At 38.5% G+C, this 24,390-nt stretch overlaps 3 protein-coding genes and 1 pseudogene across 5 annotated transcripts in view; 1 reads left to right on the forward strand and 3 right to left on the reverse strand.

The window, feature by feature from the left end:
• Positions 1-24,390, reverse strand: part of LOC142839973 (uncharacterized) — a 238,482-nt gene that overhangs the window by 106,117 nt on the left and 107,975 nt on the right. The window lies entirely within an intron of this gene.
• Positions 1-24,390, forward strand: part of LOC142840020 (uncharacterized) — a 112,653-nt gene that overhangs the window by 8,207 nt on the left and 80,056 nt on the right. The window lies entirely within an intron of this gene.
• On the reverse strand, positions 2,768-3,213 carry LOC142839979 (small ribosomal subunit protein eS19 pseudogene; annotated as a pseudogene).
• Positions 9,125-12,847, reverse strand: LOC142839956 (uncharacterized). Of its 3 annotated transcripts, none has more exons than XM_075956394.1 (5): positions 12,814-12,847; positions 12,563-12,623; positions 10,604-10,742; positions 9,922-10,519; positions 9,125-9,762 (listed from the first exon to the last, which is right to left on the reverse strand). In XM_075956394.1, exons 1-5 carry the CDS (start codon positions 12,845-12,847, stop codon positions 9,125-9,127), a joined length of 1,470 nt encoding a protein of 489 aa, XP_075812509.1. The 3 variants fall into 3 exon arrangements, with proteins under 3 accessions (XP_075812509.1, XP_075812508.1, XP_075812507.1); XM_075956393.1 differs by having other exon boundaries at positions 9,125-9,847; positions 9,932-10,519; positions 10,688-10,994; XM_075956392.1 differs by having other exon boundaries at positions 9,125-11,330.

Below are 24,390 nucleotides of genomic sequence, written 5' to 3' on the forward strand. Positions count from 1 at the left end.
TTTACTTCTTACCTCCCCAAATCCTCAAACCAAACGGGGGATTAGATTCTTTTCTTCATTTCCCAAATGCTGGGATTAAAGTCATGATCCACTTCTTGCCAGATCCTGTGGTCCACTAGTGATTGTTAGCCCTGCCCTCTAATATCCAGGCAAGATTTCTTTGTCCGAACAAGAACCAAATATCATATGAAAAATTGGTAGGCATAGTGAGTGCACATTTGTAGCATCAAGAGACTAGGGACTCAAAAAATGGGAAAAAATTATTATGGAAACAAAATAAGACTGTGGAGACCATGTTAGAGATATAGCCCTTTGTGTTCATGGGTTTCATGTACGTGTACATGATAATGCTATAAAAAAATAGGACCACAGCAAGGTGCTCCAAGCAGGTGAAAAGCATTTGCAGGGCCTGCTGGCTGAGGGCACCTTTAGGAATGTGAACAGGATTGGCATGTCAGAAAGGCAAATGAGGTACTTGAGTAGAGACAGCAGAAGAAGGGCACAAACAAGGACAAAGTCATTGCTGACTCATGTGTCACCACAGGCCAGCTTCAGCACATCCAGGACCTTACAGGTAAAGTGTCTGAATACTTTTTGGCCATACAAGGGCAGTCTCATGGCAATGACTGTTTCTGTCAACAACCCAAAGAAGTAGAGTACCCAGAAGACTCTTGGAGGCATGGAGAAAAACCTGTGGCTCATGTGCATGGGTACCTGAGTTGCTGACAAATAGCAAGGTAGTGATCACAGGCCATGATGACAAGCAGCAGGTACTCTGTGGAGCCTGTGGAATGTCTCAGATGTCACAGCCATTAGATAAGATGGTCTTCTGGGATTAGAGAAGGTGGAATAGCATGAGAGGCACAAAAGTAGATGTGTAGCAGATTCTCTAAATGGAAATATTACTCAGAAATTGTATATGGGTGTGTGTAGGCAGGGATTCAACATGCACACGGCCATGAAGGCAGTGTTCCAAGCAGAATTGCCAGGTACATAACTGAGCACAGAAGAAAGAGTAGGTGCTCCAGGGATGAGTAGTCAGAAAATTCCTTCAAGATAAATGCAGAGACTTTTGTCCTGCTTCTGAGCTACATAACACAGAGTTATGCCTGGATATACAGTAGAGTAAAAGGACAGAGGATGCAGGGTATGGAGAACAGAAAAATTGTTAAGGTCTTTTCCAACATAAAAACATGTTCTGTGATTTGGGACAATCTCCTAATTTTCTGTAGGTTACAGTGCATCCATGTGAATAGTGAGGATGATATCCCTAATGGGGTTTATATGGAAGTATGAATAGATAGACGGAAGAATCCGAGAGCCAATGCTGAATGAGAAATAAAGGTCTTTACTGTAGGACTTCTTGAAACCTCTAAATGGCTAATGTTTATTGGTGACTCTACAAAAGCAATGTTGACTATGCACTTCCAAACTTATCTGAACTTACATCCACTTCACCTCTGGTCCTACCCCCAAGAAGAGCCCTGCAAACAGCATATGAGAGTTGATAGCCTGGATCAGAGGCCTAAAACTTACATACATACTGAAATTATTTGGAAGACTGTCAAAACACAATGTGTTTCACTTCCAGAGATTAGGGCTTAGGGCAGGTGTGTGCTTTTGCTGCTCTCTTAGCACAGGGATGAATCTCTAAAGGTCCTGCTGACTTTGCTGCAGCCTCTAAGCCATGGCTTAGACTGTTCTCACTATCTGGAATATTTTTCATTTTCTCTCACCTGTATAAGTTGATCTGTCTCTTCTGGTTCTGTTTGTCACACTGTGTGCTTTGTATCTCAGGAAGTGGGCAGCTACTGACCTGTAAACCCATGAGTAGGCAAACCCCAGTGAGATAATCTGTTAGGTGCTTTGTATGGGCTACTGTTTTAGAAGATGTCTCCTTTGTGTTTACATCTCTACTTCAGAATCAGAAATGGTTTTAGATTTAGACTATGACTATCCTCTACATCCAAGCATGATGTTAAAAGAAAAACTTAGAATTTCTGTCTCATGTCAACAGCTTTCTGGTTTGGGACAGAAAGAAGATAGATTTTAAAGGAATATTTTACATTCCTTCATGCCCATTTTCTCTATATCTTATCTTTCACTGAAAATATGTCTACATGAACAATCTTTACATTTTCAACAAAGAACCGCTTCCAAGAAGAAGACATTGGGGCCCCACAATGTCTCTACCTGGTTGATATGATGGCATGACATTGATAGCACTATGGGAACGATTTATGGGTACAAGCTGCAGATATCGTGCACCTTCTTACAACATTCTTGCCAGAACTCCAAATAAGAACTTCAGAATAACCCTATTGAATACTCAGAAACCATTTGCAATTATCCAAAACAGCAAAATTGAAAATTAACCATCATTTTTCTTTTATAAAATTCTGTAGAAAGAACATCGCCCCCATGACATCTGGAAGCAATTCTAGAAGATGCCATCCTCTCTCCCAACAAAATTTGTCTTCACGGTCAGGGACAAAATTTAAGAGTTATAATTTGAAAGTGGTCTCTTTTGCCAGTATGTTCAAGTATACTTTCTATGTCTTTTATGTGGTTTAGTGTATTTGGCTTTCTGTTATGGTCTTTGATCCATTTGGATTTGTGGTTTTTTTCATGATGTGGATCTACTTTCATTCTTCCCCAACTTGATATTCAATTATTTGTTGAATATCCTTTCTCATATATATATATATATATATATATATATATATATATATATATGAGGCAATTTATTAACCCAGCATCCTTTGTTCTAATGCTTTTTGTTGGCAGCTACCACCTGTCTGACAATTCTGTCCAGATCTCTCTGTCCCTGAGGCATTAGCTTGTGGTCCCCATCTTGGTCCTTTTCCACCATTTTCAGTCCCTCCAGGGCTTGGAGAACATGGCAGGCCACACTCTTGGAGCCTCTGCTGAAATGGCTGGGCCTGACACTATTTCTCTGCCGTCCTAAATAGATCTTGGTCATGGAGCCAAACCCAGCACCACCACACAGGTACAGGTGCAGTGCTGTAGAGGCACCTCCTGTGTAGAACCAGTTCTCATCATAGGGGCAAGCTCTTTATGCTGTGCCAGCTTGACTGTGTCCACCCATTCGGAGACTTTCACCTTCCCGGACATTTTGAGGAAAGCCGCCAGGGCTGTGACAAACTCCTGCTGGTTAACGTCTTTTACAGTAACTTCAGGCATTGTGCGGCCAGGGGAAAGTGCTCATCTTATATTTTTTTTGGTTCTTTGTCAAAATTCAGATGTAGTAGGTGAGTGGATTGATATCCAACTCTTAGAATCAGTTCCATTGGTCCTCCTGTCTGTTTTTGTGCCAGTAGCAGGCTCTTTTCAGTACTGTAGCTCTGTAGTAGACTGAAGTCAGGGAATGTGATGCCTCCAGGAATTATTTTTTTATACGGTTGTTTTGGTTATACTGCAATTTTTTTTTGCTTTTTTATATGAAGTTGAGTATCTTTTTCCGTTTATTTATTTATTAAAGATTTCTGTCTCTTCCCTGCCACCGCCTCCCATTTCCCTCCCCCTCCCCCAATCAAGTTCCCCTCCCTTGTCAGCCCATAGAGCTATCAGGGTTCCACCCACCTCCATCCAGGTCTAGTAAGGTGAGCATCCAAACTGCCTAGGCTCCCACAAAGCCAGTACGTGCAGTAGGATCAAAAACCCACTGCCATTGTTCTTGAGTTCTCAGTAGGCCTCATTGTCTGCTATGTTCAGTGAGTCCGGTTTTATCCCAGGTTTTTTCAGACCCAGGCCAGCTGGCCTTAGTGAGTTCCCGATAGTACATCCCCATTGTTTCAGTGTTTGGGTGCACCCCTCGCGGTCCTGAGTTCCATGCTCGTACTCTCTCTCCTTCTGCTCCTGATTTGGACCTTGAGATTTCTGTATGGTGCTCCAAAGTGGGTCTCTGTCTCTGTCTCCATTCATCTCCTGATGAAGGTTAATATTCAGGAGGATGCCTATATGTTTGTCTTTGGGTTCTCCTTATTTAGCTTCTCTAGGATCATTAATTATAGGCTCAATGTCCTCTGTTTATGGCAAGAAACCAAATATGAGTGAGTACATTCCATGTTCCTCTTTTTGGGTCTGGCTTACCTCAGAAGTTGAGTATTTTTATTTTGAGGTCTGTGAAGAATTTTTCTGATATTTACATGGGAATGGTACTGAACCTGTAGGTTGCTTTTGGAAAGGTTTTCATTTTTACTATCTTGATTTATACCTAAAAAGGGCAAGGGACACCTTCCCATTCTGTGTTGTCTTCTTCAGTTGTTTTCTTCAAAGATTTAATGTTCATTTCCTACAGTCCTTTCACTTCTTTAGTAAGTTATCCCATAATATTTTATATTATTTCTAGCTATTGTTAACGGTGATGTTTCCATAATATATTAATTCGAGCCATCTTTTTCAAAAAATATTCCTTGTAACCACCTTCTATCTACCTTCCTGATGAATACTCCCAATCTTCTGATAACTGTAATTATACCCCAACTTCTAAGGGAACTTTTAAACAGAACATACAAGTATGAGAGATTTGACTCTTCATGCCTCTCATATTTCACTTAATGGTATCCTTTGGGCTTAAAAACATCATTGAAGGGCTGGAGAGATGGCTCAGGGGTTAAGAGAATTGCCTGCTCTTCCAAAGGTTCTGAGTTCAATTCCCAGCAACCACGTGGTGGCTGACAACCATCTGGAATGGGGTCTGGTGCCCTCTTCTGGAGCGCAGGCTACACACACACAGAACATTGCATACATAATAAATAAATATTTAAAAAAACATCGTTGAATTTTATGATTTTATGGTTCTGGTTTGAGAGACAAATTGTGTTTCTTTCACTGGCCCTTTTTTAATGTTTTGGCTGTTTTCAGGGAAATGTTTTTTTACCTAGTTCTAGATTCAGAAACAAAGGGCTTTCCTTTGGCTCTGGCTTCAGGCCCAATGTTAGAAAACACTTAATGTAACCCATAATACTTCATAAAAGGTCTTATCAAATACAATCCTGGCCCAAACTAAAATAAAAAGAGGTATTATGATGCTTAAACAGATTGTGGACACTATCAAATTTTCTATACACAATAGCTGCTTTTGGTTAACTGACTGTAAGTGGCTTAAGATCTTAAAGAATAATTTAAAATAAGCCCCTAGTTTTTACTCAAGTCAAAAATATTGATAATTTGCACAAGCTTTATCAGGTTGATTACACACAAAGTTTTACTCTTATATGAAGCACAAAATAATATGAATTTATAGTTTCACTACAGTATGATGTTTTCCCATGTTTTTGAAGAATAAACACATTAACCACAGTTTCTCTACATGTATTTGGAGATGATTGAAGGAGCTGCGGGTCGCTTCCTGCCACCCAGCTCCCAGCTGCCTTGGTATCTTACACCCCGAAATAACAACACACAAATTGTACTCATTTAACACTGCTTGGCCCATTATATCTAGCCTCTTCTAGACTAATTCTTACTTATTACTTTAGCCCATTTCTAATAATCTGTGTAGCACCATGAGGTGTCCTTACCGGGAAAGATTCAGCATGTCTGACCTGGTGGCTGGCTGCATCATGTCTGCCCCGGACAGGAGAGGAAATGACGTCTGCCTAACTTCCCTCTTCCTCCCAGCATTCTGTTCTGTCTACTCCACCCACATAAGGGCTGGTGTATCAAATGGGCCAAGGCAGTTTCTTTATTAACCAATGACCTTCCTCCATCATTTCCCCTTTTTGTGTTTAAAAAAAAGGAAAGGCTTTCACTTTAACATAGTAAAATTACATATAACAAAACAGTTACAATTAAGAATTACAATATTTACATCTATTTTATCTTTATCATAACTAAGGAAAACTATAACTATCTATTCTTCAACTCCATCAAAGACTCCAGAAAGATATAATATTACCTAAGTAAATGAGAAGTAAGCCACTTACAAACTCTAGAAATCACAGAGACATCTCGCTGCCTTGACAGTCACCCAAAGTTCCTCTGTACCGTTGGGGCATCCATCTTCAGCCTACAGGCCCATAGTTTCCAACAGACATTTCAATGAAGCAGGAAATTTCAAAGGCAGTTCAGTCACTATCTGCTGTGTCCTTCAGAATGTCTCAAAGAATCTTTCATGAATCAGGAACCCCGAAAGATCATCTCACCTTTAGGCAAGTTCAGCAGTCCTCTCTCTGAGGGTTTTCTGTTTCCAGTTTATGCAGTAGTACAGGCAAGAGCAGTTTCTTGCCCAAATGGCTATCAAACTCCATAAGGAGACTCTTCAATGCCCATCTTCCTCTTGAAGTAGCTGGTGTTGCCAGGAGCAGATGTGTCTCATTGCCATGCAAAACCCTAAGTTATTGAAATATTTTAAATGCCATATTCTGCAGTCTTTGAAAGATATGAAGAATGCCATTCTAAAATATATCTATACACATCTAAAAAATCTAACATAACTACAAACTTGACTATTATAGATGATTATCTATTAATAACCTATGTATATTACATTTTTAAATGAACTACACAATCACAATGCCTTATTCAATATTAGAAATATATACACATATAACAAAATTGACCTTAAATTAGTATCAGTAAACCAAGATTCATATCAATCCAAATTATTTATATCTATAGCATATCCCCCTTTAAATGTTAAGAACATTTGTAAACAATATTTGGGAATATGGACATAGTTATTTCTCCCCAAAGTGCTTCCTGCTGTATAGGGGCGCTGTTAATCAGGTCTTTGAGGGTATAACCTGTGTGCTAGATTCGTCTCAGTCAGAAGTTGATTTAGGTAATTTTCTGAAGGTATTCACAGCAACCATTCAGGAGGGCGTGGTCTATCATACCATATTAGAATAGAAGCAATCCATAGAGTCTTATCCTCTGTGAAAACAAAAGAAGAATCTCTTTTCCAAAGTATCATATCCATAGATCCAAATTCTGAAGTCAAGGTATTTTCAAAATATCTATCTTGCATTAGTTCAGCAGCATTTATAAACAAATATCTTTTAGCAGATGTTGTTCTTTTCTCACCATTAAAACAATTCAAAGAGAGCATAATAGCATACACTATCAAGATTCTCTGTGCACTTTCCATCTTTGTGCGGCTTTACTTTAACCTCTATTTCGTTTATTTTTACTTTTATTTTATATTCTCTGTATATCTTTGTCCTGGAATAACTCTATAGACCAGGCTGTCCTTGAACTTTCAGAAATCTGCCCGTCTCTGCCTCCCAGGCATTGGGATTAAAGGCATGTGCTATCACACCTTGAGGTACAGAGGTCAATCTCCCTCTGCCTCCCAATTTTGGGATTAAAGGAGTGTACTACAACACCCAACTACATTCTTTCTTCCTTTTTTTTTGTTTTCTACTTAAGAACTTTAACTTTTAGCATGCATATATTTTTAACACACTGTAAATCATTTAAAGGTTTTCTTTGTTTTTGAATCTCGCTTTACTATCTCTCTCTTTTTCTGACCACATGAGCTTTTAAATTAATGAGCAATATTGGCAGGATTAAAGCTAAGGCTTTGGTGGCTAGAAACAGCCCATTCCTTAGCTTTCAGCCTCAAGGTGGAGGTACCGGCTGTAGCCATGTTTATTGACACAAATCAATAGCGTTTCAAGGTCCCTGTCAGCAAGCAAGTTGCAGCATTCTGCTCCCAGACCACACTCAGTAACTACCTGCCTGAAAGAGTCAGAGTTTGCCCTGGCAGGACAGCCCAGAAAGGGGACATTTTAAAATGGCACAACTTTTATCCTGCTACGGCTGAAAACAAACAAGCATTCAGTCAGCTTTTATCAACACCATTTAAGTGTTTCTTGGCAGGACCTCCTAAGAGCTGCAGGGTTTTACAGCAAAAGCTCAGTCAAGAAGGCTCTCTTAGATGAGAGTGCTTGCTTGCCTTTAGCAAGCAGAGCAGAATGAGAAATTGCTGCTACCAAGAAAACATGCTTTACTCTATTCTTTCCCAAGATTTCTCAGGCTTTATGTAGAAGCAGTCATCCATGTGGGCAGCATTCTGTTTAAGGAGCTGCGGGCCGTATCCTGCCACCCAGGTCCCGGTCGCCTGGCTAGGTTATGCCCCAAAATAACAAAACACAAATTGCATTAAATAAAACACTGGTTGGCCCTTTATATCTACCCTCTTCTAGGCTAATTCTCACGTATTAATTTAGCCCATTTCTAATCTGTATAGCACAATGAGCTGTGCTTACCAGGAAAGATTCGGCATGTCAACTGGTGGCTGAGTGTATCACATCTGCCCCGGATAGGAGAGGAAATGACTTCTGATTCACTTCCCTCTTCTTCCCAGCATTCTGTTGTCTACCCCACTCACCTAAGGGCTGGCCTATCAAATGGGCCAAGGCAGTTTTTGATTAACCAATGACCTTCCTTCACCTACCACAGATTCCATTCATCATTATCTCTACAGTATGTGTTATTTTATGCCTTTCAAGAGTAAAGGGGTCTGTAAAGGCCTTACCACACTATTTCACTCATAAGGTTTCTTTCTAGTGTGCATACTTTTATGAATGTGAAAACTAGTTTGATATTCAAAGGTCTTAACACACTGATTGCATTCATAGGGTTTCTATCCAGTATGTGTTCTTCCATGCAATTGAAGATGACTGTGACGTGCAAAGACCTTACCACACTGATTACATTCATAGGGTTTCTCTGCAGTATGTGTTCTTATGTATTTGAAGATGACTGTGTTGAGCAAATGACTTACCACACTGATTTCATTCATAGGGTTTCTCTCCAGTATGTGTCCGTTTATGCCTTTGAATTTGAAAATGGCATGCAAAGGCCTTACCACACTGATTACATTCATAGGGTTTCTCTCCAGTGTGTGTTCTTTTTTTTTTTTTGGTTTTTTTCAAGACAGGGTTTTTCTGTGGCTTTGGAGACTGTCCTGGAACTAGCTCTGTAGACAAGGCTGGTCTCGAGCTCACAGAGATCCACCTGCCTCTGCCTCTCGAGTGCTGGGATTAAAGGCGTGTGCCACCATCGCCCGGCTACAGTATGTGTTCTTATGTATATGAAGATAACTGTGTTGAGCAAATGACTTACCACACTGATTACATTCATAGGGTTTCTCTCAAGTATGTGTTCTTTTATGTATTTGAAGACCACCATGTTGGGCAAAGGCCTTACCACACTGATTACATTCATAGGGTTTCTCTACAGTATGTGTCCTTTTATGCTTTTGAATTTGAGAATGACGTGAAAAGGCCTTACCACACTGAGTACATTCATAGGGTTTCTCTACAGTGTGTGTTCTATTATGTACTTGAAGACCACCAAGTTGGGCAAATGCTTTACCACATTGATTACATTCATAGGGTTTTTCTCCAGTATGTGTCCTTTTATGCCTTTGAAGTTGAAAATGATGTGCAAAGGCCTTACCACACTGATTGCATTCATAGGGTTTCTCTCCAGTATGTGTTCTATTATGTCCTTGAAGACCACCAATTTGGGCAAATGCCTTACCACACTGATTACATTCATAGGGTTTCTCTCCAGTATGTGTTCTTTTATGCAATTGAAGATGATAATGACGTGCAAAGGCCTTACCACACTGATTACATTCATAAGGTTTCTCTCCAGTATGTGTTCTTTTATGCAATTGAAGATGATAATGACGTGCAAAGGCCTTACCACAGTGATTACATTCATAGGGTTTCTCTCCAGTATGTGTTCTTTTATGCACTTGAAGATGAATAGGACGTGCAAAGGCTTTACCACAGTGATTACATTCATAGGGTTTCTCTCCAGTGTGTGTTTTATTATGTCCTTGAAGACCACCAATTTGGGCAAATGCCTTACCACACTGATTACTTCCATAGGGTTTTTTTCTAGTATGTGTCCTTTTATTCTTTTGAAGTTGAGAATGACGTGCAAAGGCCTTACCACACTGATTGCATTCATAGGGTTTCTCTCCAGTGTGTGTTCTATTATGTCCTTGAAGACCAGCAAGTTGCGCAAATGCCTTACCACAGTGATTACATTCATAAGGTTTCTCTCCAGTGTGTGTCCTTTTATGCCTTTGAAGTTGAGAATGATGTGCAAAGGCCTTACCACACTGATTGCATTCATAGGGTTTCTCTCCAGTATGTGTTCTATTGTGTATTTGAAGACCACCAAGTTGGGCAAATGCCTTACCACATTGATTACATTCATAGGGTTTTTCTCCAGTATGTGTCCTTTTATGCCTTTGAAGTTGAAAATGACGTGCAAAGGCCTTACCACACTGATTGCATTCATAGGGTTTCTCTCCAGTGTGTGTTCTATTATGTCCTTGAAGACCACTAAGTTGGGCAAATGCCTTACCACACTGATTACATTCATAGGGTTTCTCTCCAGTATGTGTTCTTTTATGCACTTGAAGATGATAATGACGCGCAAAGGCTTTACCACAGTGATTACATTCATAGGGTTTCTCTCCAGTGTGTGTTTTATTATGTACTTGAAGACCACCAATTTGGGCAAATGCCTTACCACACTGATTACTTCCATAGGGATTTTCTCTAGTATGTGTCCTTTTATGCTTTTGAAGTTGAGAATGACGTGCAAAGGCCTTACCACACTGATTGCATTCATAGGGTTTCTCTCCAGTATGTTTTCTATTGTGTATTTGAAGACCACCAAGTTGGGCAAATGCCTTACCACATTGATTACATTCATAGGGTTTTTCTCCAGTATGTGTCCTTTTATGCCTTTGAAGTTGAAAATGACGTGCAAAGGCCTTACCACACTGATTGCATTCATAGGGTTTCTCTCCAGTGTGTGTTCTATTATGTCCTTGAAGACCACTAAGTTGGGCAAATGCCTTACCACACTGATTACATTCATAGGGTTTCTCTCCAGTATGTGTTCTTTTATGATTTTGAAGAGTACTGCTTCGAGTAAAGGCCTTACCACAGTGATTACATTCATAGGGTTTCTCTCCAGTATGTGTTCTTTTATGTCTTTGAAGAGCACTGTCGTCAGCAAAGGCCTTAGCACACTGATTACATTCATAGGGTTTCTCTCCAGTATGTGTTCTTTTATGCACTTGAAGATGAATAGGACGTGCAAAGGCTTTACCACAGTGATTACATTCATAGGGTTTTTCTCTAGTTTGTGTTCCTTTATTAGTTTGAAGAACACTGTATTGAGTAAATGCTTTACCACACTGATTATATTCATAGGGTTTCTCTCTAGTATATGTTCTTTTATGCATTTGAAGATGATTGTGATAAGCAAAGGTTTTATCACATTGCTTAATTTTAGAGTATTTATCTCCGGTATGTGTTTTCTCATTCCTTAGAAGATGAGTCTTATAAGACAAGATTTTAGCACAGTGAGAATATATGGAAAACGTCACTCCAGTTTGATTTGTGTCAATCCTGCAAGGATAATTTACACATGTAAAAGCTTTACCACATTCAATGCAATGTTAAACCTCATATATATAAAATTTACTTAATAGTTCTTTTTTCCAATTGTAAAAAGGATCAAACATTATGGTTTTATAACTTTATTTAAAATCATGTTTTGTTTACCCTTTAGGGGTCATTTTGCATCTCAAAAATATTTGTGATGATAAATTCCTTTTTGCCTTGCTTTTACCTTTTCATCTATACCTATATTTTTCTATTATATTTTTTACATTTTTGAAGAGAACTGCACACACTGAGTGCTTTACCAACTTTACTACATTTATAAATTTTACTATCTTGTGAATCATTATACAATTGCTAAGTGAACTAAGACACCTAAAAGTATTTACACAGACCTAGAACTCATCGTGTTCTTTTTGTAATGTGAGTTTATGTATTAACAATGATGGTAGAAAATGAATTAACTTTGTATTTTTGGATCAAATTCAACAAGTATACTCTACATAGGAACTATATTTTATCTTCTTAATTGTTCTTAATTGCTAAATCTTTCCATATCCCAATGCTCATACTCTTGTGTAATGAGTAACATATATATATATATATATATATGAAAGGAAGAATAGTGAATAAAAAATTTCCACATTGAATCCTCACAGTTTGACTTTCTGTCCCTCACACACTTGTGGTAGAGATATTAAGGTTTATCCACAACATCTGCCTCTTGATCCTTGACTCCAACAGCTGCTTTCATTAAACTTAACACTGTCACAAAAACTATATGACTAATACAAGACTTACCATGGGCTATTGATTTAGTAGAAAGTTTTGCAGCTATATTCATCATCACTGAAATGTGTATACATTTTCTGTCATGAGTAACAAGAAACAAATGGACTGGCAGATGTATAATATAGCTCTCATGGTTAATGCTAAAATCTGTCTAGTCATTGCTTCCTTGAATTTTTCTTAAATGAATGCCTTGCAAATGCAATTCAATACAGGAAATTGAGCTATATGGATTTGTGAGAATTTATTAACCATCAATGCATTTAAAGCTGTGCTTATTTACACTGTTGGTTTGTTTAAAAGTGTCATAACACATTACAAACTCATCAGAGGCACATTGTAATAAACTTGCATAAGAAAATTACCTTGCATGCCTTCTACACCATTGACGATGTTCCTCAGTGTTATGATCTTCCCCAATGTATCCTAAAATATAGTACCAGAATATGTATGTTATATTATTTAACATTGTGAAATAATTAGCTTATTATCCTAAGAACTATGACTGTGTTATTCACCTCATTCTCCTTCTTTCTAAATCAAATTACATAACAACAACATAAACCAAGGAAGAGTTGTCTCCATATTTTGAAACATGAAAGAAATTTATTTTTACCGATAGTAGTGAGGTTCCTGTAGGTCTCCAGCATCACATCTTTGTAGAGATTCTTCTGGGAAGCATCCAGCAAATCCCATTCTTCCTTACTGAAGTTGATATGCACATCATCATAGGTCACTACCTTCAAAAATATACCACACATGTGTACAATGTAAGCATGACAGTGGCAACATTGGAATGCATACTTCTTTGCAAGTACAGTTGTATGATGCTGGTGTTATCCACTCTTATTCCATGACATAGACAGTCACTTTAGAATGAAATGTAAAAGGAGAGTCAATTCATTTATTTCTGTACTTTTGTACTACCTTATAAGAGAAACATCTATTCATAGGGAGAGAAAAATAGAAAACATCAACAGTACATTGTATGCATGAGAATATTGTACAAAAAAATTACTGACTACAGAAAGGAAAAAGATGGACAAACTGGGTGTATTGAAGTATTGTGCCTTTAACCACAACACTCAGAAAACAGAGGTGGCGATGTTTGTCTCTGAGTTGAATGCCAGTCAAGTCTAAGCAATCAGGTCCAGGAGAGGTAGAAATACACATTGAGACCCTGTTTCCATTGCAAACCGGAATGAAACAAACAATGGGATACAAAGAACTGCAAGACTTTTATTGAACTTTCCACAAAGAATTGTTTTCACTCCAGTTAATGACTCAGAATACTCAGGCAGTATTAATGTTATGAATGCATGGCATCTTGGCAACCAGAGTGATGCCCTCTGTCAATTTTTAAAATTCAAGAAATTATGAAGCTCAGCACAGCAGTATATACTTGACATAAAAAATACCTACATTCTAGCACCATCATCCAATAACATAAAAACAAATAGAGCCAGGAATGATGCCTCCCTTTAGTTACAGGAATTGAGAGCCACACAGTTACTCAGATAAGCAAACGAAACAATTAAAACAGCAGGTTACCTGAGGACTGAATAACAACTGTTTCTGCTATATTTTATGTGATTTAGAGATCGAGCCTATAATGATGTTAAAAGCATTTCAGTATAAGTAGGAAGCTGGCTGATTAATGTCAAGCACAACACAGTAGATTTATTTTATTTTATTTATTTTTTGGTTTTTCCAGACAGGGTTTCTCTGTGGCTTTGGAGCCTGTCCTGGACCTAGCTCGGTAGACCAGGCTGGTCTCAAACTCACAGAGATCTGCCTGCCTCTGCCTCCCGAGTCCTGGGATTAAAGGTGTGTGCCACCATCGCCCAGTTAACACAATAGATTTAAATGTCAGGAAATTACTTGAGGGTATTGAGATTCATTGGATACAATGAGAAATTTCATATAACAGGGCTTCTTCTCCTACTAAGGATCCACAGATAATTGAAAGAAAACCACTATGGAGAGAAACTTGTTCAAATACATGATCTTTTCTGGGAAGTTGTTCATTCAGTCAGGTACATTGTGAACCCGGTTACTATTAGTTCATGGTCAACAATGGAAAAAAATGCATTTAGTCATTTCAATGATTCCCATTTAATGTTGCTTGAAGAAGGATGCTTTAAAGAAATACAACACCAGCTCAGAATTGAGAAATAAATGTATACTTATTTAGGGATGGACTCAAATCAGAAACTTATGCTTGAACAGAGATCAGAATCTGAATCACACATCCAGAAAAGAGGCCAAACTCATGCTCTACATTGGCTAGTATAGTATAAGATGCCACGCCCCAATGGGCAGGAAACCACTGCCTGTAATTCTTTCTATAGCATCTCCCCCTTTTGTATAAATAAGAGAGTTCTAAGCCCAATACAAAATTATATACAATAAGAACAATATATTCAACAATTTTCCCATCCTAACTAGTTTAATTCTTGTTTAATAAATAATTTGGACAAGTTATGAGAGGAAAGTAACTACAACTATCTAGTTTTCAACCCCATTGAATCTGAGAAGGGAAATATTACTTGAGTAAGCAGGAAGTGCAATCAAGCAACTTTTCAAAATGTGCAACAGGGCTGGAGAGATGGCTCAGAGGTTAACAGCACTGACAGCTCTTCCAGAGGTCCTGAGTTCAATTCCCAGCAACCACATGGTGGCTCAGAGTCATCTATGGTGAGATCTGATTCCCTCTTCTGGCATGCATACATGGAAGGAATGTTGTATACATAATAAATAAATAAATCTTTAAAAAAAACAAAATGTGCAACAAATTACAGAGATAACTGGCTACCTGGGCAATCATGCAAAGTCTCATTTGCAAAGTTGAAGGGACCAACTTTTGCAAAGACCTAGAATAACTGACAGATCATTTTCAGAGGGAGGAAATTTTTCAAAACCATCTTACCCTGTGTTGTCAAGATTTAACAGACCTGTTTATCCATATTCAGACATCATCTATCTTTTCAGTAGTTGAGGCATGAGCATGTTTTTGCCCAAAAGACAGTTTTGCCAACAAAAAAACAAGCTCCAAGTGGAGTGCTTTCGGTGCTCAACATTCTACGGGGAAATAGATCCATGCTACCAGGAACAATAGTGCCTCACTTCAAAGGAACTCTAAGTTAGTTAAATGCCATATTCTACAGTTCTTTGAAGTGGTTGAAGATTGCCTATCTATGCAGAATATAATCTCTACTTATCTAAAGAACCTGATTATTCTAACTATAAGTATGACAAACATAGATGACTTTTTTTTTTTTTTTTGGTTTTTCGAGACAGGGTTTCTCTGTGGTTTTGGAGCCTGTCCTGGAACTAACTCTGTAGACAAGGCTGGTCTAGAACTCACAGAGATCCGCCTGCCTCTGCCTCCCGAGTGCTGGGGTTAAGGGCGTGCGCCACCACTGCCCAGCTCCTGTTCTCTCCTTTACCAATAATAGAAAATGGGTTGACTGTTTCACCAAAATTTGCAATATTCTCTTGAAGTCTTCTGATGTTTTTCCTCTCCAACCCAAAATCCTATACCAATTATAACCAACCCCTAAATGATGTCCCTAACCCTGAGGACAAACTTTGTTGGGAGAGGAGAGGAAGTCTTTCAGAATTACTTCTAGCTGTCATGGGGGCGATGTTCTTTCTTTAGGATCCTGTGAAAGTAAAATGATGGTTAAGTTCCAAGATTACTATCTGGTATAATTGCAAATAGTCTGACTATTTGGTAAGGTTTTTCTGAGCTTCCTATAAGAAGGTCAATCCAGAACATTGTAAAAAGGGTACCATTTCAGCTAAGATGGAAGCATCTTGAGCATCTGGTACTCAAAACAGATCTTATAGTAGTGCTATTATCATCCTGATGTAATGATATCAAGCAATTTGACTTGTTGTGGGGCCCCATCTTCTTCCTGGAAATTTTAAAATTATTGCAGGAAAATACATTGTTCATCATGGAAGACTTACACATTATTTATATAGACATATACAGACATACATATTCAATGCCATGTACAATAGAGACAAAAATAGATATTAAGAGAAGTGAAAATTTTTCCTAATTTTAAAAGTAACTACTTATTTATACGTTTTACATTGATATAGATATGGATGCTTCCTTTTGATACAAACTTGACATTATTTTTGTTACAACATACTGTCTATGATGTTATATTCTTACTCAAGATATTTTACCTAATACAATTCACTTAAACATGCAATTAAAATTTCTAGTCCTCAAAAGTTTTATCATAAACAAATTAGGATATAAAGTACTGCAGGTTAGTAGTTTGTTACTTAATATAATTGAAATTATACTCAAGTTAGCTTTGTTTTCAACATTATACAGAATTTTATTAGATGATTCAAATGAACATACTTTAGAGAAAATGTTTGCTGAAGTAAAGCAAACTTTGTCTCCTTGGGGATTAAAAATTTACAAAATATTCTGAAAACATACAAAAAGGAGATTCTATTAATTATTCAGCATGTAAAATGCTTTTACAAAAATTTGAGCCCTAAATTTAAAAATTAGGAGAGATTATTTGTGGAATCTTAATAATTTTCTGAAATTGCTGCAAGGCATTTACCATCTATAGTCCACTCTTTGGGTAAAAATTTCAAAACAGTAATTAGAACCAAACTATAAAGGGTGACAAAGATTTAAATAGTCAAAGAGAATTATCATCTAAAGCAGAGAAAAAAATTGGATTAGTGGAAATAAAATTATAGGACGCACATATGGATGGTTTGGATCTGAAGTTTGGTTACATTCAAGACATTTTTCTTGATACAGGGTTTCTCTGTAGCCTTGGAACATGTACTGGAAGTAGCTCTTGTAGACCAGGCTGGCCTCAAACTCCACCTGCCTCTGCCATCCAAGTGCTGGGATTAAAGGCATGAGCCACCACCTCACGATCTTCATTTTAGGCATTTTAACCTCTATGCATTCCCCTATAGGAATTTTACAGCAGAGGAAAAATATTATTTTATTTTATTTTTTCTTTATATTTATTTATTTATGTGCATTGGTGATTTGCCGTGGGTGTTGGGTCCCCTGGAACTAGAATTATAGACAGTTGTGAGCTACCATATGGGTGCTGGGAATCGAACTCGGGACCTCTGGAAGAGCAGTCGGTGCTCTTAATCGCTGAGCCATCGCTCCAGCCCCCGAAAGATATTATTTTAAAATCAATATTTTTCGCACATAAACAGACAAAAAGCTATAAATTTATGTGGGAAAAATCTGAGTTGATATTAAAAAGAAAATTGAAACATCATCTATTAGCAAGAATTGACCAAGGTTAAATTATAGACTGTTTTACTAATGTTAAAATTGAATCATAATGGACAGCAAGTAAACACTGGCAAGGTGCTTGCAGTAATTTCTTGGGGGAGATTAACAACAAATATCTCTTTTGCCATAATATTAATAATCATAATAATCATCCTGAGTCATTTCAGACTTAAGGAAGCCTTTTGAGTTCAAGCATGCCTGCTGTACTTCTTCCAGTAAACTTGAGGGCTGTGAATAACATCTGCGTTAGCCAACAGAAAAAGCATTTTGCCCAGCTGAAAGAGTGCATTTTTTCTATTAAGATTTGGGCTCGTGCAGGCCAGCCAGGGGCACTCCTTGTCAGTGATTAGAAGCTGCTTAGCTGAATCAGATAATGCACAGGTTTGAGCTGCCTCCAAGCACAGTGCAGGGAGGTGGGGAGCTGGCTGTACTGCTTTTTGATCTGCCATTTGGCTATATTTAGTATATATGCTGGCTGAGAAATAAACTCAGGCTGTTTTCTATTGACCTTTCTCCTCTAGGTCTAACCTATGATCCTGTCTTCATTTCTCTTAATCTCACTTTTCCTAAGCCTCGGCATCCCCTCCAAGGGAACCCCTAGGTGAATTTTGCTAGACTGATTAAATGGGGTATCCTGTCTCTGTAACTCCTCAGACTGAATGCTGTTTCTACAAAGACTCAACCCTCAGCTTCTCTCTCGTACCACCTTATATTCCTCTCTCTGTCCAGACATGTCACTTCCTATCTGCAACTCCTTAGTGATGGGATTAAAGATATGAGACACCAGCATTTGACTCTACAACAAACTAGTGTGACTACTGGGATTAAAGGGGTGTGTCAGACTTGCCTGTGGTGTAAGGCTGGCCATGGCATCTGTTTTACATTATGATCATCAGGCAAGCTTTATTATTAAAATATAAATGAAAAAATAAAATTAAATAATTAGAAGCAAGCATATGAGATCAAGAAGAGAAATGTAGAACTGTTTATCACCAAAGAGTATGAGAAATATTCTGAGTGGCTGGAGAGATGGCTCAGTGGTTAAGAGCACTGCCTGCTCTTCCAACGGTCCTGAGTTCAATTCCCGGAAACCACATGGTGGCTCACAACTATCTGTAAAGAGGTCTGGTGCCCTCTTCTGGCCTGCAGACATGCACACAGACAGAATAATGTATACATAATAAAGAAAGAAAGAAAGAAAGAAAGAAAGAAAGAAAGAAAGAAAGAAAGAAATATTCTGAGTACAAAATGGTGAAGGTCCATCATTTTCAAAGACAATGAATGATATGATGAAATTATAGTTCACAAAATCAGCAATATAGATGACACTATTGACAAAACAAATGACAAAGACAAATATATATATACATATATATGTTTCTTTTTTTGTGGTTTTTCTAGCCAGCGTTTCTCTGGGGTTTGGAGCCTGTTCTGGAACTAACTCTTGTAGACCAGGCTGGTCTCCAACTAGCAGAGATCCGCCTGCCTCTGCCCCCCGAGTGCTGGGATTAAAGGTGTGTGCCACCACTGCCCAGCTCCTGTTCTCTCCTTTTCCAATAATAGAAAATGGGTTGACTGTTTCACCAAAATTCACAATATTCTCTTGATGTCTTCTGATGTTTTTACTTTACAGAAAATAGTTTTGATTACTGAAAGCATCTCATTCTCTTATGATAATAAAATGATGTCTGTTAGGATCACTACCATGTTGTTTCTTACAATTGGTGATTGAATCCAAGTCTGCACCACAGTGAGGAAATGAAATTTTTTTAAATGGAATTTCAAGAGAACAACTTTTTAAAGAATCAGTGTACATGTAAAGCAACTTGCTTTACTCCAACTGCTCTATAAGTTCCAAACACTTTTGAAAATAAGGTTACTGATATTTTTGTGTGTTTGTGCATGACAGAGAATATCATACACACACACAGACACATACATACATACACACACAAACAGGTGACATACAGAAAGGAAGGTTGCTGAATTGGAAATATTAGAGATTTGTTAACTGTAGGCCCATATTTCTGTACGGTGTAGCAGCCAAGCATAAAAGTCATAGGCCTGGTATGAGCTGATCACGTAGCTCAGCAGACAAGTTGTCTCTGCATAACAATAGCAAGAATGTATAGTTCCTCTCTTCTTTTGTTACAAATGTAGATTTCCTGAGGAGAGGTATTGGCTGAAACTGGTCATAATGTTTGGTGCCTATTTCTTGGTAATTTGGAGGAAGTCTTATAGAGATGCTAATTCATGGCCTGCTAGACAGCTAGTGTACACTTAGGTGAGGACCTGACTAAAAGCCCATTCACCTGGTTGCCTAGGAGATAGCCTAATGTGTTTTCCCACTCAATAATAAACAAAAAGAGATCTTCGAGAGATCTTGCCCTACAAGGATGACCCTGTAAATTGCATCTGATCTTTCCTTGTGACTCCATTCCAGTCCAGTTAGGGAAAATAATTATCTGTGTTGGACCCACATGGGCTTCAACAATTAACCTATCAACTAGCATGTAGGTATTTGAATTCAGGTCATCCACATAAAGAATATGTGCGGATCCATCTGCCCAGACACATAAAAGCTTTTATCCAGTAAGTCAAGTCTTTCTCAGATTAATAAAAACAAGAAAAACAAAACAAAAAAGAAAAAGATGACTCTTATGAAGACGATCTATAAAAATTATGATTTTGTGTATGATAAGTTTTTACCATTAAATGAATACAAATAGCTTTGCCCAACAATTTATAACTGGACAACTGATAATAAACCAATATTCACAGTGGAAACACTCAGAAATCTCAAGGGATTATGTATTGATTATACCAACACTTAAGTAGCAAAGATTCAAACATGAAGATATCAACAACTGGAAAACATAAAAATGCCAGGAAATGGAAAGAACCAGGCATCAAAGATGAATAAAAGCAGTCTTTTAACATAAACTTTCCAAAAAACAATATTGACCTGATAAAAGTAGAAATTTTCTGAATAAAATTGATGAAGGTCCATTATTTTAAAGATAACTAATAATATATTTAGATTATAGTCAGATTACAGAAAAAGTAGTGTAAAAAATCATGTATGACTTCTATACTTTCCACAATTAAACATAAATAAAAAATGTGCACAATATTTGTGAAAGCATTAAGGGGAAGGATATAAAAAGGCAAAAGCAGATGCAGAAATCTATAGTCAACTTTTAATCAAAAGACCAAAGAAAACTTAGGCAAGGAAAAGTGTGATCTTGAACAATGTTACCCAGCTACGTTTGATTGTATGTGTACAGAAATTAAATAAACACTGGGCTGGAGAGATGGCTCAGAGTTTAAGAGCACTGGCTGCTCTTCCAGAGGTCATGAGTTCAATTCCCAGCAACGACTTGGTGGCTCACAAATATCCATAATGAGATCTGGTGACCTCCTCTGGCATGTGGGCAAACATGGAGGCAGAATGTTGTATGCATAATAAATAAATAAATCTTTAAAAAAAAGAAATTGAACAAATACAAACTGCACAACTTTCAAAAAGTTATATCAAAGTAACACTTAAACTGTTGTTTCTGGCTGGGTGGTGGTGGCACATGCCTTTAATCCCAGCAATCTATAGGCAGAGACAGGCGGATCTCTGTGAGTTTTAGGCCAGCATGTTCTAAAGAGCTTGTTCCAGAACAGGCTCCAAAGCCACAGAAAAACCCTGTCTCGAAAAACCAACAAAAAAAAAGAAAACAAAAAAACAAAATAACTGTTGTTTCTGACCTCCAATTATTGATATGTCTTCCAAAGACAGAAACCTCATGATATAGTTGCTCTCTTTGCAAACAGAGGAGATGTATTGTGATGGCTCCCCAGCCCCTTGTGTTTTCTTCTGGTTTCAGAAAAATGCTGCTCCACTGATGCTCAATCCCAAACAACCCAGAAAAATGATTTAAGGAGCAGTGGGGGAAGAGGTGGTTGGAGATTCGTGCCTGAGCAGTGGGCCCGGGGACTTTGGAGAGCCTGAGAGGGAGAGAGACAGGGGTGCAGGGGACCATGGGAACAACCTTCCCAAAGAGCACTGATCCTGTGCCCCCTCTCCAGGTTCTGGGCACACCTGGGGACTCCCTGGCAGCCAGAAGCAGGAAGAAGAGCCAGTACTACTTAAGGTGAACCCCAGGAATAGCATAATTGAGGGTCCAGACGTAGATGTGATCAAAGGTTCAGGGAGTCAGGGAGATAGAGGAAGAGGATGAGAAGTTAAAGGAGCTACAAAATGAGGTAGAGAAGAAGATGAATAAGAATAAAACCCCAAGTAATGCTGGCTCAGTGATCTCATCTCTTGAGGAAAAGATGGAGGCTGATGCCAGTTCCATCTATGTTGGCAATGTGGACCATGGTGCAACAGCAGAAGAGCTGGAAGCTCACTTTCATGGATGTGGTTCAGCCAAACATGTTACTACAGTCTGTGACAAATTCAGTGGTCTTGCCAAAGGGTTTCCCTATGTAGAATTCTTAGACAAAGAGTCAGCGAGGAATTCCCTATCTTTAGATGATTCCCCATTTAGAGGGAGACAGATTAAGGTGATTCCCATCAGCACAACAGATGGGTTTCCAATATGCCCAATACCGTGCATGAACTGCCAATTACACCAGCTCACAGTCTTGATTCTGGGATAAAAAAATGTTAAAAGAAAAGAAAGACAGAAGATGGAAAAATATTTTTAAAAAAAGATATACTGTCGAAGGGGGAGAATCCCATAACTAACTGAGGAGGGACCTACTCTGTGTAGTAGGCCAGGCCCAGGGACTGGGGCAGTGGTGACATGTTCCCTCTGGATATTCAATATAGACACTTCTTAAATGTGCAACCTGCTCCCTGTTTGCCTGATCCACCTCATTCTCTTTGGGCCTGCTCAAGGGTAGGTGGGCATGGGTGGTTGGAGGGCATTTTTTAAACCAGAGCTCTGGAAGGGCACCAATCTGTTCAGCTTGTTTCCTTCCCTCATTTTCACCCTGCCTTTCGCAGACCCTGCCTGCCTTCTCCTGTCCTTTCAGGTCTAGTCAAAGTCTGCCTTTCTTTCCTAGGGGCTCCTGCTCCTCAAGATTTTCTGGTGAACTATTGTTTGCTTTTTTGTTTCTTTTTCTGTCTTGAGTGTCTTTCTTTGCAGGTTTTTGTAGCAGAAAGAACTCACTCCAGGGGATTCAGTGTGAATTACACTTTCCCTTGGAGAAATACACTACTTTGTTTTGGGAAGTTTTGCAGTGTATTTTTGTTGTTGTTGTTGTTGTTGTTGTTCAAGGAGGAGGAAGCTGAATTTTGTTTATTTTTTTAAACTCATTAAAAAGGAATGAGGTTTAGGCTGGGTGGTGGTGGCACACGCCTTTAATCCCAGCACTTGGGAGGCAGAGGCAGGTGGATCTCTGTGAGTTTAGACCAGCCTGGTCTACAAGAGCTAGTTCCAGTACAGGCTCCAAAACCAGAGAAACCCTGTCTCGAAAAACCAAAAAAAAAGGGGGGGGGGTTAAAAAACTGTGTCATGAATAAACTTGTTTATGAAAAGAAAGAAATATGATTTAAAATTTATTTTCTCCTACATGGATTATGGTCCAAGATGTGAATTATGCTCTATCTACCTGCCCAACACAAGGTACTCCTGAGAAATGTCTGCAGATCAGAAACTCCTTTGTTCCCTGGAACAAGCTTCACTGGATCACATGTTTGCAGCTAATGGCAGGATTACATTAAAAGCATTCTAATCATGCATCGCTAGAAGATCAATATCATCATTTCCTACTAGTTCCTAAACTATTTGTAATCTTTATAACACAAATCTGAAATTGGAATGCAACACTGACAACTTCTGGAATCTAGATCTTCAGTTTTCTAATCTCTCTTCCCACTGCACACCAAGAGCAGTGTCCATGTGTGTACTCTAGACAATCAGCATCATATCCTGAATTTCCAGAGTCTCCCCTGCCCCAACAAATTCATATACAGGGAGGCTCAGAGGATAAGGGCCACTGCCAACATGAACCACATGGACCAACATAACTACAGTCTTGTCATGATCAGTCCAAGTCATAACAGAAATGACAGTTCAACAGATCTGAACACCCAACACTCACCACGGTATAGCTTGTGATCTTCCTTACTACTCCTTACAGCAGAGGCAGAAGAGAATCATGGAAAGAACCCACAAACTGTCTGCCACTAGTACTCCTGATTTCTAACCCTTACAAGAATTCCTCACAGGCTAGGGCCACCCAGCTGGGCCTCATAATATGAGCAGCTCCTCTATCAGAGATCAAATGACTCAGACAGAACAGTTGTTCCAGTTCTGCCCTCCCAGCCCAGCAGACAGGGACCTAGTTTAGAAAGACTGTATTTAGTACACCTTATTCTACTCTCCTACACCACATCCTGTTTCTCATCCAAAGCACAGGGTCCTTTCTGTGCACATTCCATTGTACACTCACTTTCCAGTGCAGCCATCCCACTGCCTCAGAGATGGCAAATCCTGCAGACAAACACAGGTCACATTCATAAAGTAATCACTGTTCCTGTGTAACTGTGTTTATTTTATAACTGTTGTTAGACAAAAACAGACCATGAATTAGAAAACAATCAGGATCATGTTATGGCTTGGAGGGAGCAAAGACAATGTGAATATGTTGTGCTTTTAATTTCAAAAATTATTTTGAAAAGTTGAAACAGACTTTATGACCCTGTGCTCCAGAGACTAGGGATTTGTATTAGAGCACAATATATATTTCTCATGTATTTTCCCTAAAGATGAAGATCTTATTCCAGAAAAGTAATGGTCCTGTTAAGCAGGGACACAACATTTTACCCAGATCATCTATTTTGGAGAAACTACTGAAATATCACACATTAGGTTTCAAGATAAGGTC

This window comes from Microtus pennsylvanicus, chromosome 22, assembly GCF_037038515.1.
Source record: "Microtus pennsylvanicus isolate mMicPen1 chromosome 22, mMicPen1.hap1, whole genome shotgun sequence".
NCBI lineage: Eukaryota > Metazoa > Chordata > Mammalia > Rodentia > Cricetidae > Microtus > Microtus pennsylvanicus.

Excerpts from the sequence above, each read along its gene's own strand:
- LOC142839956 (XM_075956392.1), bottom strand. The coding sequence starts at position 12,847 with ATGCTGGAGACCTACAGGAACCTCACTACTATCG. Across the intron at positions 12,624-12,813 it reads CAGGAACCTCACTACTATCG|GATACATTGGGGAAGATCAT; the intron begins GTAAAAATAAAT and ends ACTATATTTTAG. Across the intron at positions 11,331-12,562 it reads TGGTGTAGAAGGCATGCAAG|GAATGAGAAAACACATACCG; the intron begins GTAATTTTCTTA and ends TCATCTTCTAAG.